Genomic DNA, 18984 nt, shown 5'->3' on the forward strand with positions numbered 1-18984 from the left:
TCTATAGATGCTTCCATTTTGTATGTTTTACAAAATTGCTCAAGAAACAAAAACACTTGCAAGCATTAAAGGGGGAATTCCCGCGAAGGAAATCTGTTTTGGCGCGAACCGCACAATGATAAATTTGCATTAGTGCATGTTTTTTAAACTAAAGTATAAGCGCACCTCGTTTCCTAATGGAACAGCATGCTCAAGAAAGCTACAGATTGGCAGCTCCGTCAAAGTTTGCTTTTCCGTTTGAGCCCTATTCCATTCAAGTTGATTTTATGAAATCACTTTACCAAGCGATTGAAGACAAAAAGATTGGAATTTTTGAAAGCCCGACAGGTATTTTAGGAACGTCTACTATTACTTTTTATAAAATTCTCAAATATTTTATTTGTGTATCTAATTTTTTTCTCATTTTAGTGTTTAAATTAGTATATTATTATTAATAAGCCTATTATTAATTATTTTGTTTATTTAAAGGTACTGGAAAATCTTTATCTCTCATCTGTGGTTCGCTTACTTGGTTGAAAGACCATGAAGAAAGAGAAGAAAAAAGATGTCAAGAAATCACCAATAAACTTGTAATTTGAAATAGTTTAAATACAATAAAGTGAACACAGTAGTACAACATTTTATAGCGTTACAATGGGTAGCATTACTACCTCCATTCTAGAGGTACAGGTTCAAGGCTTGTTGCTGCTACCGTTATAGCCTATTGTGTTTTCGGGCAAGACAATGCAAATTAAAAATCTCAAATTGACTCTTGGTTACAGAATTTACTTATGTGGTAACTCAGGCATAAAGTTTATAAAACAAAACACGTGTGTTAAATATCACATCTATTTTGTTTTCCAGACAACCGAAAAGTCCAAAGAAACTTGTGACTTTGACTGGATTCAAGAGTATGCTGAAAAGAAGAGTAAAAGTAAAGAGCAACAAGCTGCATCAGACGAAATGGAACGAAGAAAAAAACGAAAATTAAAACTGAAGAAAATTAGAAGCATGAAGATGTCAGAAGAAAGAGCGGAAATAAAAGCAAACCCCTATCGAAAAAAAGTTAGCATATTTAAAAAAATGTTTTTTTTGGCTATTTGTTTAGATTAAACTCTTGTTTTTGTTAATTTTAGCGAAAAGCTGGTTTTGATGAAACAGTAAGGCTTTTGAAGCAGGCAAAAATGGATATTGAAAACTTTGATAAAAATGGAACAACAGGCGGTAATGGAAGCTTAATAGCTGATATTTGTTATTAATTTAAACTTTTAATGTTTTTTTAATTGCAAAGTCACTTTTTCTTAAATGTTAAGCAAGTTCCACAAGTACTTTACTAGTAAACACAATATTTGTACAGTGTGAAAAATTTGAAACTTACATTTAAAGCAAGGCTTTTGTTTTCAAAATAGCAAACATAAAACAAGTCACATATGTATCTTTATTCTTTTAGTCTTTTACACATTTTCATTTTAGTTTGCATTTTTATTTAAGGTTTGGGATTTATGCGCAGCGATTACGCCTTTATATATTTTCAGGAACATCCGAAGATGACTTGACTGTGGATGACTTGTCGCTTGCTCTCGATGATTACAACAGTGATGAGGATCGGGAAGTTCCGGATGCGGGAGAAGAAGAGGAAGATCATCTTACAAGGGTAAGGAAAGGATTTTTCAACCTCTTTTGTCTTTACTCCTAACTAATAGAAAACATCCCAATGATATCAGAGTAACAAAAGAGCAACTATTATATAGTTAAAGGACTGGATAGCTCCATTAGATAACTGAATGCTACAGCTACAACATTGACATTTGCACCACGAAAACTCTTGATGTAAATCCGAACTGAGTTTGAAAATCAGAACTGAATTGGAGGCTAAAATTTTACTCTACAAAGAAACAGCGTTCGAAAGACTTTTTTACTCGTGCAGTATTGAAATATTTTATTTTTTAGATTTTCTTCTGCAGTCGAACTCATTCTCAGCTGTCTCAGTTCGTGAAGGAATTACAGAAGTCACCATTCGGTAACAATGTCCATTGTGATGCAGATAAAGGGGATTTTCAAATCACAATGGCAAGTCTGGGGTCAAGGAATAATCTATGTATAAATGATTCTATCAGAAAACTGAAATCTGTTAACCTGGTAAGTATACAGGTTTAAGTGTTACTAATTTATTTTATACCCATTTTAGTTACACATTTTATTATTAGCAGCCAATAAACATGATCAGTACTTCAGAAGCCTATTGTTTTTCCTGATAACTTTTTTTATGGTACTTTAATTTGTATGAAGCTTCCATATATACTGTGTTATAAGTACAAGTAGGTAACAAAAAAAAAAGAACTAAGAATTACAGTTTTCCTATCATTTTGTTTTGGCTCAATTGAATTATGAATTATGCATGCATTTTCTGTGTTATAGTCCAGAATGATGTAGTTTTAAATTTACTGCATAAATTAACTATTGTTTTGCATAGATGAATGAAAGATGTTTAGAAATGCAGAAAAACTCAAAACCAAAGTCCAAGAAAGAAGATGACGAAGGTAGTTTTAGGTTTCATTCATTGTGGTAGGCTGTTGTATTCACATACAATGGGAATGAATGAATGTAACTTACTTTATCCTCGCGTGGCCAGAAAACAACAGTCGTTATCACACGGGTTTAACACCTCGTGCCAGCTTATGAGTTACCATGTATGTTACTTTGTGGGTGATTATTTTTTTGGGATTTTTTTATGTATAGCTGATAATTTGGACAACCCATTAGTGGCCACTGGTTTGGAGCAATTGTCGTTAAGTGTCTTGCCCAAAGACACATACGCCCACAATGGTAGCAGCGACGAGCCTTGAACCCATTACCTAATGGTTACAGGCAGGCGCTACGCCACGGCGCCGGAATTTAAAGCAAGTTTACATTTAGGGATAAATGGGAACAAGATGGTGGTGTTTGACTTTTTGTTTTCTGGTCATACATACGTCACAACTTGATTGAATACCATGTAACTGTGTGTGAAACCCCGAAAATTTCGAAAAAAGTTTTAAAACCATTGCCTAAATGCATATGTCCGGCGCCTAGCAGAGTGGTTAGCGCGCCTGCCTGTAATCCAGAGGTAATGGGTTTAAGGTTCGTTGCCGCTACCATTAGGGGTGTATGTGTGCTTTGGCAAGACACGTAACGGCAATTGCTCCAACCTAGTGGTCACTAATGGGTTGTCTAAATTATCAGCCATATATGAAAAAAAATTAAAAAGTTCCCCCCTAAAAAATAATCATCCACAAAGTATTTGTTATAAGGACTGTCGTTTTCCGGCCACACAAGATAAAGTAAGTTTTATTCATTCATTCATTGCCATAATCAGATAAACCAAAGCGACATAAAAAAGTGAGCAAGTCAACTTGTTGTTATTACACCAACCACGATGGTATTGCGCAACTCACCAACACAATTGTTGGGAAAATTCATGACATTGAGGAAGTAATTAAAGAGGGGAAGTCCCTCGAAGCATGTCCTTACTATGCATCCAGGTAAGGTGTTTTGAACGTATTATTGGGATTCGAAATTAAGAGTGCTTTCATCTAAAATGGAATAACAGTTAAGAAAAATGCCCAAAAGGTCACATTTGCTTGAGTTGTATTGGTTTTTATTGTTTCAATTATGCGATTTTACTTTAACCTACCAGTTACCATGCACCTTTCTGTTGGGTTTTGCCATAACGCTTCTGTAAATATTTTATAAGTAAACTTGTTTTACATATACATAACCTAAATACACATAACCTAATTTTTTTTTAAATTTGATACAAAGATAAAAAAATAAAAAAAAACATTGTCACTGTTAAGAGATAAAAGTTAATTTAAGATAAAAGTTACCATTTTTGTAATGTTTAAAACATTTTCTATTCTTGTCCCACAAATTTTTTCATTTTTCTAGACATGCAGTAACATTATCGCAATTAGTCGTCCTACCTTACCAAACCCTGCTACACAAAGCTACACGCCAAGCTTCTGGAATCAAACTGAAGGACTCTGTTGTTATAATAGATGAAGCTCATAACTTGGTTGAAGCACTTAACTCAATGCACAGTTGCTTGGTAACTAACTTCTAATTTAAAATATTGCAATTTCAATGTAATAAAAGTATTTTTTAAACATACAAAATTTAACAATTTAAAAAAAATAAGTAACATTTATTTCGCAAAGAATGTTGTCTTGTTCTTGAGCACGTTTTATTTTTTATTGTTATTTTTTTCGAGTTTTACGCATATTGTGTAGAATCAAATTCACCAATATAAATATTTGAGTAATAAACTACCTCATACCACAACAAACCAAATGGCATAAGATAAATGTAAATCGGTTCTGGTAGATTTGTATTTAGGTCGCCATTATTAAATGCAATCAGGCAGCCTAAATTACACCTAAAAAACTTCAGAAACCTCATTAATTAATGTTTTTAGACACCTAACAGCAGAGTAAAACCTATTTTAATGTGTAAACAGGCGTGCCAATACTTATGATATCAGTGTCATACCTGTTTCTTTAATGCAAGTATATTATATTCATAATTGCGATCTTTATTTAAAGGTAACTGCTAAACAACTAAGCAAGGCTCATGGACAGTTGAGTCGATATGCCAAAAAGTTTAACACCCGTTTAAAAGCCAGGAACTTGTTTTACGTAAAACAACTCTTGTATGTTTTGAATAACATGATGGTGCTTCTAAAGGGAATGAGTTTAGAAAGTGGTAAGTTACAAAAAGGTAAATACTTTGAAATAAATGTCTTCTCAATTTGTTTAAACGAGATTGTAAACTGTAATTTGAAAAAAAAGTGATGAATAATGTTATCAATCAGAACTACATGCATAAACTTAAACACAATATTAAATTTTTAGTTTTAGTTGCAGCTGAACCTATTTCACGTTGGCTCCCTTGCTAACCTTTTCACTGTTGTCACACAGAAATAAAGGAAAATCATCAAAAAAGTTCACAACTGTTGACAGTTAATGATTTTTTATTTAAAAGTAAAATAGACAACATCAATTTCTTCAAGGTAAGCTTCTTTAAACTTTCTATGTAACTAGAATTTAGGGTATACGCAAAAACTTGTTTGATTGAATGTAACTTACTTTTTCCTTGCTTACGAGTTACCATGTATGTTACTTGTGGAAGACTATTTCTATTTTGGGATTTTTTTAATAACGTATGGCTGATAATTCTGACGACCATTGAGCAACCACTGGGTTGGAGCAATTGCCGTTAAGTGTCTTGCTCAAGGACACATGCCCCGGCCCCCGACAATGGTAGCAGCGAGCCTTGACCCATTACCTCTGGGTTAGAGGCAGGGGCGCTAACCACATTGCCACGGTGACGGTGGATTATCATTTGTGTTTTGCCTCTTTATGATTGTTTTTACCAGTGTTTTTATCTTGATTACACATTCTGTTTTTATTTCTTTTATTGATTTTCATGATTTTTAATGATAATTAATAACTTTCTAATTTTTTAGTTGCTGCGTTATTGTGAAAGAAGCAAAATATCGAGAAAACTCAGTGGATTTGTGGAAAAGTTTGAAACCGAGGGTGTTGTGCCGATTATTACCAAGAAAGAATCATCCATGACAACTTTCTTAAAAGATATTAAAAATCCAGGTAAACTACTGGATTTAATTTAAATCGTTGGTTTTGAAAGTCTTTATATAAAAAGTCGCTTTTGTAGGTATTTTCATTATGTGTGTATTTTTTATTTATCAAGTAAATCTTAAATGTGAATCCTATACAGTTACTTGGTCAATTAAGCTGTATTACTGCAATGAGGCAATAGTAAGCGCCTTGTGGACCTAATTTTACCAAAAATTGTTAAAAATTTAAATATTTTTTATAGTTGTACCCAGCGTCCCCAGCCCTAAACCAAATGAAAATGTTTCGATGTCATCTCCACTCATGCATATCGAGTCTTTATTCGCTGCTCTGTCATCCGCAAACCAAGATGGCCGTGTTGTGATGACTCATGATGACTCAGGACCGGCAGTAAAATATTTGTTGCTTAATCCGGCGTCACATTTTCAACAAATTTTAGAAGTAAGTATGAAAATGTTTTGTTGACGACTGGTTTATTAATTTAGGCTTGTAAGCTCATAAAAGTTTAGAAATAGTACAATTTTCTGGTTGTTTAGTAATTTACTACTCCAAAATTATTTACTTCTGAAAGTCTCCTTATTTTTATGCTAAAAAATGCACTGCATATGCCAGAAGTTTTAGTCCTCTGGGTTTTAGGCAAACTACATGCCTAATGTCAGAGTGTTTGACATTATCCTGTCTATATAGAAATCCTATTGTGGAGGGGGGTGTGAAAGGGCCTCTTAAGGCCAGAATTGACTCATTACCCTCATTACGTCACTGTTTAGTTGTAAAATTTGGCAAAATGCCATCTAATATACCCACAGACCGATCGACCTTTATATATATCATTTGAATGTACAAACAAACATATAACAGGAGTGCAGAGCACTCATAGTTGCTGGTGGTACAATGCAACCGTCGTCATGCTTCATTGACCAACTTCTTGCAAAAGCTGAATGCGAAAAACATCGGTCACGCATCGTTGAGTTTTCCTGTGGTCATGTTATTGATGGGAAACGTCAACTGCTTCCTCTAGCTCTCTCTAGTGGTCCTTCAGGGGTCGAGTTTGAATTTACGTTCCAAAAACGGAGCAATTTTAAATTGGTGAGTAACAATTTTTTAATTTTTCTGTTGATTTTTGGGGAAGTAGGGTTTGATTTTTTTGAGGGGCTATTAGTTTTTGTTGTTTAATTACAAACTAATATTCTGATAATTTCAATTTCATTTGGAGTAAAAATTACAACAAACTGGTTAATATTAAAGCTATAATGACTACATTGTGTCTTAGTTTAAGGTTTAGAGTTGCTTCTTTCAATCGTACAATCTAAACCGTAAAAGCTGTTTTCTTGCCAATGCACCAGCTGTGGCTTTAATACTAAGCTCCCAAGCATACTTTTCTATAAGACATAATCCACATATAAACCGTCAATAATTTTACCCTCTTTTTTTACCTTCAATAATAATTATTTCTAGATTGATGAAACCGGTCGTCTTCTGTTAAACATCAGCAACATAATACCTGGAGGTGTGGTTTGTTTCTTTCCCTCTTACGATTACGAACGATTTGTTGTTCAACGTTGGCAGGATGCTGGTATCTTATCAAGGCTGGAAACGAAGAAAAAGGTAAGACTGTCTTTAGTTTAGTTTTTATGTTTTTATATTTTTTACAATATTATTTAATACTTGCATGGGAAGGTATTGTCCATAAGCTCTGGCATCTTAGATGTTTTGTAGTTTTTTTAGTAAATTTTTCTTACTATAAAATGTAATGTAAGATTTTTAGTTGTTTTGGGAAATTTCGCTTACTATAAAATGTAATGTAAGGTTTTTAATTTGTTTGTATATGTGAAGCAAAATATTGCTTGTAATTCATTATATCTAGATTATTTGTTTTCATACCTCTTATGGTATGTGTAAATAAATAATGGACCAACTCTGGCCTAATTTCCAGTAAAAATTTTATTTAAAAAAATCGTTTACAGGTTCCATAGTCGGTCAGGTTGTAGAACCTCACCCATACAGAATTTGAGAATGGAGCATAGAATATTTTAAATGTTGTTTCTGCGGTATAAAACTTGTTTAAGTGATTCTTTGCCACAGATATTCCGGGAACCAAAGAAAGCAAATGAAGTTGACAAATTACTTACTGAATACACAAGATGTGTCAAGAATGTGGGTCCTGGAAAGCAGAATGGTAAAAACTATTTATCGAAAAAACAGTAAGCCTAAGCATTGACCAGTTTCTCCATCATTTTTTTTCTTCTGGCAATAAAAAACTTATGTTTAGTTTTAAAATAAGGGCTTTAAAATTCTGCTTTCTTTTGCTCCCAAATAATGCAGGTTTGCTCTGTATGGATCTTTGTGGAATATTTTGTAATTTATTTTCTTTTTGTTTGAAAAATACAAAACTGACCACTGGGTTGGATCAATTTACACTCTGAATGGTAGCAAGTATTTATTTTTTCGTTTTATGAATGAATATAACTTACTTTATCCCCGCGTGGCTGGAAAACGACAGTCGTTATAACAAGGGTGTTCTGTTTCATACACTTCGTGCCAGCTTACAAGTTACCATGTATGTTACTTTGTGGGTAATTATATTTTTTATTTTTTTTATATATGGCTGATAATTTGGACAACCCATTAGTGACTACTGAGTTAGAGAAATTGCTGTTTAGTGTCTTGCCCAAAGACACATACGCCCATGATGGTAGCAGTGGCGAGCCTTGAACCCATTACCTATTGGTTGCAGACAGGCGCGATAACCACTTTGCCACGGCGCCATATATATTTTTAGGAGGATTATTATTAAGTGTGGTTGGAGGAAAGATGAGCGAAGGGATCAACTTCTCAGATGATCTTGGAAGATGTGTTGTGATGGTTGGACTTCCGTATCCAAACTCACAATCTCCGGAGCTGAGGGAAAAGATGAATTTTCTGGATCGAAACATGGTGAGAAGTAAAACTTATTACTTAACATTTTTTAACTTTACAATAAGATAACTTTGTGTTTAAAAAACAGTTTTTTAGTTTTTCTGTTGATTTCGGGGTAAGTAGAGTTTAATTTTTTTGGGGGGGGAGGCATTTGTTTTTGTTATTTAATTAGAAACTATATTCTGATAATTTTACGCATTTAGAGTAAAAATTACAACAAACTGGTTGATATTAAAGCTATAATGACTACATTGTGTCTTAGTTTAAGGTTTAGAGTTACTTCTTTCAATCGTACAATCTAAACCATGAAAGCTATTTTCTTGCCAATGCACCAGCTGTGGCTTTAATACTAAGCTCTCCTCAAGCATACTTTTCCTAAAAATAAAACTTATTACTCAACATTTTTTAACTTAAAATAACTTTGCGTTTAAAAACGGGAAACAAAACAGAAAATTGTAACTAGCAATTTGTAATAAACTTTAGCTGCTAAATTAAAACAATAGCCGTTTAATTTTTTAGCCGAAGGACATGCTTCTTACAATTGTAGCGTCTTTAAGCTGTTTAGGTTATATCATGTTTTACTTTTTCATTTTATTTAAATATTTGATCACATAGAAATGTCATACGGATGGTAGAACTGCTGGGCAAGTTCATTATGAAAATCTTTGCATGAAAGCAGTGAATCAGTCAATTGGTCGTGCCATACGTCACAGGTATTTGTATTTACTTTATTACAATGCGAACAGTGTTATTTCAGTAAAAATAAATTTGCATTAATTTTTTTTCTATAACTTTTAAAGGAGTTTTGCTTTAAATTTATTTGGAACTTTGCAGAATGCTGTAGTTTGGTTTAATGTAAAACATTAAATGCTTTTTTGATGATGCCATTTGATTTTAAATAAATTACTGTATAAAGGGAAAATGTTACCCCGTATTTTTAGAAATGACTATGCATCCATAATTCTATTGGATAAGAGGTACAGTAAACCTTCAGTGGCTAACAAGCTACCTAAATGGATTTCAAACCATCTTTCCAGCCATGAGAAATTTGGAAGTGCCTTTGCTTCAATCAAACAGGTAAAACAGCCAATCTTTATCCATATATTCAATGACTCCATAACGAACTATTTTTTCAGTTTTTCCACAACAAAAAGACGAAATCCTGAATTTGGCTCATTGTTGAAAAATAAAAAAAGCACAACTTTAGAAAATCCCGAAATTATTCGCAACTGTGCAATTTATTTAACACTATGTGGTTGGTCTGGCACTAGTATATTGGCTAAGGACCCAACATATTTCTTCAATGCATCATCTTTTGTTTTTGAAACTTCCACTAAGGCTTTCTTGTAAGCTTCTTCAGCCTCTGCTGGTTTACCTTCACAATGAAAAAAAATACTTGTTTTTTTTAATGTATTTTTGACTTTTGTAGCTAAAAATAAAATATGTATACTTGCTATTGCACACTGTATAGTGGCTTCTACACTCCACCTAAATCCCAGGTCTTCGACATAGAGACCTCACATATATCGAATAAAAATATCATTTAACACCGCTTGTTTTCTGGCCAAGCAAGGCTTGTTTTCTGGCCAAGCAAGGATAAAAAAGTCATTCATTCATTTGTTACTCACAAACGACCGGCGCCGTGGCATAGTGGTTATCGCGCCTGCCTGTAACCCATAGGTAATGGGTTCAAGGTTCGACGCTGCTACCATTGTGGGCGTATGTGTCCTTGGGCAAGACACTTAACGGCAATTGCTCCAACTCAGTGGTCACTAATGGGTTGTCTAAATTACCAGTCATACATAAAAAAAATCCCCCCCCCGAAAAATAATCACCCACAAAGTAACATACATGGTAACTCGTAAGCTGGCACAAGGTGTTAAACCCGTGTGATAGCGACTGTCGTTTTCCAGCAACGCGAGGATAAACTAAGTTACATTCATTCATTCAAGTTGCTACCTACCTTTCCTCATACAAACCATTGATAGGTTTGTATAAAACACAGCCTTTTCACTTGGATCTGCACCGCTGTTTTCTGCTGCATCAACTGCCATCTTCACGTATTCAAAAGCTTCCTCATGTTTTCCCATCCTGCTCTTCACTGATCCAATATCATTGTAGATAATCAGGGTCTGGAAAAAATATTGATTTATTTATTTGTTTCATTACAAAGACTATATTCAACTTAAGATGAGAATTATTGGTAAAAAAACACATTTTTAAAACCAACTATGCATAAGAATTGTATGGAAAATGCTTATTACATTTATTAAACGATAGAGTAATGTAGTTTATACAAGTCCCATACGGTATATGGCGCTGTAGCACAGTTGGTTAGCGCATGCCTTGAACTCAGAGGTAATGGGTTCATCGGTTCTACTGTTGTGGGCGTATGTGTCCTTGGGCAACACTTAACGGCAATTGCTTCAACCCAGTGGTCACTAATGGGTTGTCCAAATTAGCCGCACATAAAAAAATCCAAAAAACTAATCACCCAAAGTAACATACATGGCAACTCGTAAGCTGGCGCAAGGTGTATGAACTTCCGCATTACGACTGTTGTTTTTTGGATGCGAAGATAAAGTAAGTTACATTTATTTAAACTATCCATTAACTATTGTTGCACTAATTTATTATTTCCATTCTCACCCTCAAGTCAGTTTTTCCATAAAGTCTTTCACATAATGATTTTGCTTCCATTGTACAAACCAGTGCTTCCTGATGGTTTCCATGGTCAAATAAATACCGACCATAAGAATCTAGTATCATACCAAGCAAGGCAACACTGTTTTCAAACTCTGGAAACAAAATTATTAATTAAATGAATGCTATTTAGCGTTCTGCAATGGAATAACAACAGTTGTTATAGCAGGGTGTTCTGTTTTGTACACATCCTGCCTACTAAGTTGATTTTTGATAGGACTATTTATTTATTTATGGTAGACAATTCAGACAACCTAAAAGAAAGGACTGTGGAAGCTTATAACTGCTGAATCAGGAAGGGTAAAACGTGTATCCTCTGGTCTAAAGGTGAGCGCTATAAGTTCCTATAACCACTGCATCACAGCAAGTTATAATACTGTGTATTCGAATATATAGTAACAGAAACAAAGAAAAGTAGAAAAAAACACTGTGGACATGGGATATAACAGTAAAGTTATGTTATGTATTCTTTCATACATAGGGCAATACCATGCAAGAAAACTAGGAAACCTTTAAAAACTACTGTAGACAACTGAACATATAATTGTAATTTGAAACTATTAAACTGTTAATTTTGATACCTTCATCTCCCATTCCAGCCCCATCTTCCTCCATTTTCTTGAGGTTGGTTCTGCATGTATCCGCACACCATGTGTAACCTGTGATTGCTAGTTCTCTCTTTCCTTGACTGGCATATATACTCGCAAGTTTGAGGGAAATTTCAAGGATTGCTGGATCGTTCGGTTCCTTGCCTGTAGCTATCAAATTTTGAAGCACATTTCGAAACAGAGGCTCAGCCTAAAATGCAAAGGTATTTATCTATATATGTATACATATCACATATGTGTTAAGGGGTAGTAAATTCTAGATCTGAAATATATACCTGCCACAATTAGGCAGTGCTATACATCAGTGCTCTTCAACCTTTTTTGGGTTGGTGAACCCCTAAATTGTTGCGGCGAACTCATGCACCCCCGATTGCTGTAAAGTAAAACTAATGAAGTCATCAAGGAGAAATGCGTACGAGAATAAGTTCCTGTTTAGTCGAAAAGCACAGCCAATCAAAATCATTAGGAACAGATGGTTTATGGTTAAAGAGAAGACTAGTTTCGCAATTTCCAGTGATGCAAGATATAGAATTTATAAAAAAAACTGGAGGAAAATGGCTAAATTTGTTAAAAATGTTCAAAACTGAATATTATTGCTGAAAATTTCTAAAGTTTGTGATGCACCCTTGTATACCCTTTTGCACCGGTGCACCCCAGGCATATTTTGGTGCACCCTAGGGTGCACCGTGAACACCGGTTGAAGAGCGCTGCTATACATTACTATGGTGGTTTTATTTCAATATCTCACATTATATGTTTACATTACTTTATCATATTCATTTGTATGAAGTGCCAAGTTTGCCAGTAAATCTTGGATGTAAGCAATCACTTTTCTGTCCTTTCTTTCCAAAGCAAGATGAAGTGCTTGTATATAAAGCATTTCCGCTTTCTTTGGATGGTAGTTTTGTGCCAGCATTTTCTACCAAAAAAGAATGTTGAAACAAGTTAAAGTACAAGATAACTGTACATATGAGTATCTAACGTATCATCATGTACATAAAAGTTATTCTGTGTACTTGGAACTAAGAAATATTTTGCTACATGAGTAGTTGCAGCTCCTGACATCTTGTGCAGGTAAGTTGTTATTACTTGATTGCTATCATTCAATCCACATGAGGAAATCTTCATTAATATACAGATTTCGTTTAATGTTTAAACAATCGGCGTGCGTGGAACAAATTATGACGTGCATAACCAAACGTTTGAAAACTAAATCACGTGTTCACTTGCCATACTCTGCATACTGGTCTGAACATTTTACCATTAGTGCAGTGTTAGAATGAAAAATACATAGGTTTTACCTTTCCTTGTCTAACCAGGTTCTGTATATCTTTGTTTTTATCTTTTTCTTTGTTCTTCTGTGAGTCATTTGAGGTAGAAAACAAACTGAATGAAAGCAAGACGGGAGAAAGCGCTGCTAAAACAAATATGTTGCTTAGTTTAAATATGCTGTGTAATAAACATCTACTTCCACTTAGTTTAGATGCTTACTTAAATAAAAGTGCGGCTCTGTCTTTTTTCTTTTGTAGTGATACCTTTTGCTGAAATGTTGGTGACGCAAAGCATTTCTAGAAACCAAGAAATATTTTTATAGAATTGAGCAAAATTATAAGGACTTGCTTACTTCTTACTGTGAGTGACAACATCGCGCATTAATTTAACAGAGGCTCCTCGCACTGTAAAGTATGTCGTAGATAACCCAAACATGTCAGTTTTATCCTCATATAAACATAATATTGTTGAAAAACTGAGCAGAAATATTCTAAAACGTGAAACTTGTTTTTAGGGGAATCACCCGGTGGTTTATTTTCATAGAAGTCGTGACTTTTTAAACAGTATGTTTTTGGTGGTTTATTAAACAGACTTCGCAAATAACACGCCAATTCAAAAGAACATATATTTTGCGATTTAGTGGCCATTTAACCAAGCCGCAATACGATAGCGTCTTCTCAGACAAAATACTTTGCATGTAATAAGCGTGTAAAATGTTAAACGATGGAGTTCTGAAGACCGCTGTTAATTTAGCAAAGTTTTGCTTCTGTGCGCATTAAATTACGTTTGAAGCGATGCACGTTAATCTAATCAGCATGCAGTTGAGGGGCGCTGTATCAATCGCCTTGCCGATGCTCATTACGTTGCATGGTGAAGCGTAAAAGGAGAACCGGGGTTCGGTTCTTTATGGCTCATTCAGTACTTAGTTATCGCACATTTTAAAAGACCACTAGTCACCGCGGAAAAACTAGAAACGGCGCCATGTTTACTGGTAAACTTATCACGTCGCAATGACGGATTACCTGTTCCATCGGAAACACAACGCTGAAACTAAATGTGCGGGTATTGGTTTCTCAAATAAATGTTTGTTTGCGTTGTTCGTGATAGGGGCAATTAGGTATGTTGTTTGAACGCATTGATCGAAATAACTGTGGTTGCGGTAGCGGAGTTTTCCTGGCGAGCTTTCATATGGTTTTTGCATCAATGAACAGACCACCTTAGCTAAGGTAGCTGCTAAGACAATAGGACCATTCGCGCGGCCGCAGTCGTATCTCGTTTACTTGGGCTTGCGTTATTCCGTGCTTTGTACACGGTAAAGAGCACGCGCATCAATCAAAGCGACCCCACGGTGCATTGAGTGATGGGGTTTCACGGTAGGCCGGATTAAACGATTAGCCTGCAATACAACCCGTGAAAAGTAGTCCCAGGTATCGAATCAGAGTTATCTACGACTTTTCTGCGTGCCGTTTTGATTCAGATTGTTTGAACGCAGTCGCTCCTTTATTTGATTGTGGCTTTAACACCCAGGCATCATTCGGCGCACTTTCAAGCGCAAAGACCGATGCTCCTTTCCCATCACCACCTCGCGATCTTTTCTCTGCGGAAAATAAAACGGTAGAGGTGACGTATAATTGGATTTCGATCCTTAACCTCAAAACAAGCTTGAAAACAAATTTTCCTTTTCCGATTACATCTTATCGACCATCTCGGCGTAAAAACAACCCCACTGTGGGTGGCCTGCCCGCTCATGCAGAAGGCTGCATGTTGACCGTGATCATCGGGTGGCCATTTTCGAACCTCGCAGGGGCTACGCCCGTCAATAAATCAGCTTGATTTCACCGCCTTGACTAGGGTCCATACATGAGCCGGCTACTAGCGGCTCTTATCAGTATGTTCGGCTTTCCAGGTGAGCAGGAGAGCGAATAAAATCGGCCGGCAACAAATTAGTCCGATATAACGATAAAACTGCGGCCGGGCACTTACTGGAAGAATCGGCGGCACCCGAGATAGTTTCGCTCAGGCGACCCTAGAAAAACAGATCGCCATATCGTGTCCGCTTCACTGCTATAGAGATGGCATAAGTGAGAACCAGATATTTAGGCAGTTGGTAATTGCATAATAACAAATATGAATATTTCTAATTGAGATGCATTTTGGGGGAATTGAGTTTGTCTGTAGAAATGTAAATATTGCGACAGAGTTAAAATATGTAGGTATAGAAAGGTATATCTTAATTAACTATTGTAATTCTCCAATGAAAAAGGTGTATGTTGATAGTTAGATGCAGTTAACGCTCCGTTGGTGATTAAATACCCATTCAGCTGAACTGACGAAATTCCGTGTATGTGTTGTTCTGCGACACGCGCTTGTGGTATTTGCTAAGTGGCGTCAACACCAGCTTGCTTTAAATAGCAGAAGCCCTTGGCTTTCGGAGTCATTTAACAAAATACAGACAGTGATTTAAAGGCAATAAAAATCTTTTCTTTTCGGCTTTAGCTGTATTTGCAATGCGACCACAGGATTTACTATCAACGTTTTCTGTGTGCTGTATACTTGAATTGTTGGGCTTGCACATTGCGCAGGCGCTCAGGAATAAAGATCGACGGCAATCGTATGATGGATACCCGGTGTACGAAGAATTTTCTGCCGGTCGTAAACAGGGACAAGCATTCGAGGCATGGCCGGATCATTGGCGCGCATGGATCGAGGAAATGAAAACAACTGGGGATATCCGCGGTAGCATCAGGAAAGCTCTGAAGAGCCCCGAATGGTGGGCGGCGTGGGAACAGCTTCCATCTGTCACTAAAGACACTGTAGTCAAGCGACTTATGCCAATGCTGGTGGGTAACGGTGATTGGAAAATACCGTGTACCGATGCGTTTAAGTTGTGCGAGAGGGATACTAACTGTAGGTGGAAGTATTGGAATTACGTTTCTTCGTGTGCAGCAGGTAATGTTCTGCTTGTACCTCCGAGTTGGTTTATTTCTGACCGCACAAAACGTACTCGTGACGTAAGTGACGTGCGTCACACACCTGCTGCGTCATCGACACGCGAAAAGCGGTCGAATGCAAACAGAAGATCATCACGAACACGTAAACGAAACAAGGCAAGATTCGCGCGTGATTATTCGTACGACTATACCGGCGGAAAAACAAAACGGAGACATCAAGGACGAAAAAGACCGAATCGGCGCAGTCGAAGACCGAAGTATATGAAGCAGTTCAAATTCCTACACAACTGGATGGGCAAAGAGTGGAAAAACATTTATTCTGCAGTTCCCTATCAAGAAACCGTGGGCTGTTCCATTAAATGCCTGAAAGCTCTGCTAATGTTGAATAACAGCGTGTATAGTCCTCTTCTCGGCGGCTGTGATTGCCAGGAGAGGGATTCGTATAATGTTCCCCATAGATCTGGGTCCTCAGCGGCAAATGAAAGTATAAACATGGTTACGGAAAGACACGTGTCCGCAAGGGAAAAGATGTGCGTCCAATATCAACAAAATGCACAGGCGTGTCGACCCCAACTGTTCAAGGGAAATTCGACGGCGATCGGGTGCTCGGAATCCCGCGCACGTTGCGAAGCCGATCGAAATTGCTCCGCTGCCCAGAGGACGTTTTTGCTGCGATGTTCGCACTTAATTAACGGTGTGTCGTGCTCGCCGGCGTGTTTAGCGGCCATTAAAGAGCTAGGGCAACGCTCGAAACACTTCAGTGGGTGCATTTGCGACGGGGAAGAAGCACCTATATGCCTTAAAATTCGTTCAAATATAAATGAACTATGCGTCCCCCCAGCGCACAAACAGACCATACATACTGCCACTCAATTAGCAGCGGTCGTGCACCCAACGTCATTCGCCACTAAATTAACTTTAAACAAACATTGCGTCTTTATTATAATCATGATTTTAAGTTTCGTGTTTTATTAACTTTTTGCTCCATTTCTTTGCCATTGAGATTCATTATGTTTTAATATATTTCTTATTTGTTGCTTTTCTTCAATCTAAAACGTTCTATTGAACGACTTCAGTATTTAGCAATACCTCTTTACAAAATTTAAATAAGTCAGTAAATAGGATTTTCTAAACACCAGTTTAAACTTTTTTTGTTGCTTGTTGTCAAACGGTTACTTTTTTATTTTACCGTGCATTTCGTCAAAATGGTAAATGACACCAGGAGTTGTGCTTTCGTACGTTCATTCTTTACTTAAAGTTTCACATTTGGTAATAAAATATGATATATTTAAATCGACTGTGCTAAGATATATACAGGCCGATATATAGGTTTAAGTCAGGGGAACTTTATCGAAATTTACAACCGGTATTTTGCGGGAAGAATGCTGCCGGTGAAACGTTGCCTTTACGTCGTATAAGAACCTCAAATTATGAAATTGTGCGAAGTACTCCCACAACCGGTAACCCTAAACTGGAGAGCAGTTTCGCAACGATTCCGGGCAATTTTAAGAGCGCCATTTTCACTACCTAAAATAGAAATGCTCTGGGCGTCCCCGTCGTTGTAGCTACGCCCAAAGACAAGATACGGCTTTTGAAATTATGAGATATGAATCGGCGGCCTTCTTGTAACGCGTACATAAGGGGTGGGTGCCTGGTTGGTGGCACAGTAAGAACAATCGTGAATATGCCTGGTATGTTTTCATTGTCCTTGCGTTCTATTCTTGTTCTCGCGAACCGATCTCATTAGATAAGTACGTAAACCTCCCCAAGCAGAACACCGGCGTGTATGCTCAAGCATGATGTTTGTTATGTAGTTGTGCACCGGTTGAAACGAATAACCGTCTTTTTTTGCCGTTACATCTGTCGGCGGTCATTAACGCTCGGCCCTCGGTAAAGATGCATTGCTGACGTCACTCGATATTAGTCACCTTGCCTGGAAGTAGCGCGAAAGATGACGTCACGAAATCGTACGGACCACCCGGGCCGTGATTGACAAGCGGAGCGTGGAGGCATTTGTAATCTTTCAAGCTGCACAAAACAACTGCCAGATTGGGCTAACGTGGTACCAGTCTGGTGGTTACATAAACAGGACAGCTTGCTTAGTTTGTACGACAACGCTCCAAACCAGGGCAACTGTCTATACAGTGAGGTGGCGCCGCTACGGTTTTACTTACTCTAATCACATGGGCCCGACCCTCGGTATGTTTATCGCACAGGAATTGCTGAGTAATTGACGATTCTGTTGCTTTAACTATACAAACCAGGGCTGGATGTATACAGAGCTCTTATCTTCCCATATGCCTTCCCTTTTATTGCAAAAAGAATTCGGATTAAGTATCTCATGTCACCATGGTTATACTTTCTGATCTTGTCTCGCATCTAAAACACGTAAATTGCCTTGTTTATAGCTTAATTCTACAGAATTGTTTGTAGATATTATATACCTATGAGAAACTCCGAGCCAGGAAACTTAATATTATCTGTATATCCGACGTGATGTATTAAATCTACAATTGAGACAAAACAGCTAAAATAGGTTTATCCATGGTTTAATTTTAATTCTAAAATTTGCCGCTCTCTGTCACGCAAACCAGTAAGCCGGGTAATTTTCATCACGTGACTGATTGTACAAAACGTCCCAGGTCAACTCCTACTTAACTAATCTGACATCTTTGATTTGTTTGGCATGCAGAATGTAGCTCTAACCAGCCGAGGATGAGAATCTAGGGGTCATTGTGATCTGGATGAGGTCAAGTGATTTGCTGGGCGTAGCTGGCACCGTGTTGAAGCCAGCTGCAAGCCAAGTTCACGGCAAACGCTTAACGCCGGTCGGATTTCAATGCAAACAAGCCGTTTCCATTGACGGACGTTAAAGTCATAACGATCCGTGGAATTTTAAACACAAGCCACAAGGCTGTTCGC

The 18984-nt window shown here is 36.9% G+C and overlaps 3 protein-coding genes across 4 annotated transcripts; 2 read left to right on the plus strand and 1 right to left on the minus strand.

Moving 5' to 3' along the window:
• The first annotated feature begins 22 nt into the window (after window positions 1-22).
• LOC149733747 (ATP-dependent DNA helicase DDX11-like) lies at window positions 23-9989 on the plus strand. Its single transcript, XM_089881126.1, has 20 exons — window positions 23-327; window positions 469-569; window positions 844-1044; window positions 1116-1203; window positions 1515-1633; window positions 1930-2118; window positions 2453-2519; window positions 3335-3500; window positions 3907-4066; window positions 4560-4734; window positions 4935-5026; window positions 5483-5624; window positions 5857-6053; window positions 6471-6698; window positions 7068-7217; window positions 7695-7788; window positions 8392-8546; window positions 9144-9241; window positions 9470-9605; window positions 9665-9989. Exons 1-20 carry the CDS (start codon window positions 177-179, stop codon window positions 9692-9694), a joined length of 2739 nt encoding a protein of 912 aa, XP_089737252.1. The 5' UTR covers window positions 23-176; the 3' UTR covers window positions 9695-9989.
• LOC149733748 (tetratricopeptide repeat protein 19, mitochondrial-like) lies at window positions 9689-13656 on the minus strand. 2 transcript variants are annotated; one of them, XM_089881141.1, is made up of 8 exons: window positions 13464-13656; window positions 13331-13407; window positions 13141-13256; window positions 12606-12758; window positions 11813-12029; window positions 11178-11326; window positions 10492-10660; window positions 9689-9903 (listed from the first exon to the last, which is right to left on the minus strand). In XM_089881141.1, exons 1-8 carry the CDS (start codon window positions 13544-13546, stop codon window positions 9767-9769), a joined length of 1101 nt encoding a protein of 366 aa, XP_089737267.1. In that variant the 5' UTR covers window positions 13547-13656; the 3' UTR covers window positions 9689-9766. The 2 variants fall into 2 exon arrangements, with proteins under 2 accessions (XP_089737267.1, XP_089737268.1); XM_089881142.1 differs by having other exon boundaries at window positions 13141-13253; window positions 13464-13655.
• Window positions 13657-15009: 1353 nt separating this feature from the next.
• LOC149733749 (uncharacterized) lies at window positions 15010-17355 on the plus strand. The gene has a single exon (XM_089881134.1). The coding sequence runs from the start codon at window positions 15619-15621 to the stop codon at window positions 17035-17037; it is 1419 nt and encodes a 472-aa protein (XP_089737260.1). The 5' UTR covers window positions 15010-15618; the 3' UTR covers window positions 17038-17355.
• Window positions 17356-18984: the final 1629 nt, after the last annotated feature.

The sequence above is a fragment of the Ciona robusta genome, chromosome 7 (assembly GCF_009617815.1).
Source record: "Ciona robusta chromosome 7, ASM961781v2".
Lineage (NCBI taxonomy): Eukaryota > Metazoa > Chordata > Ascidiacea > Phlebobranchia > Cionidae > Ciona > Ciona robusta.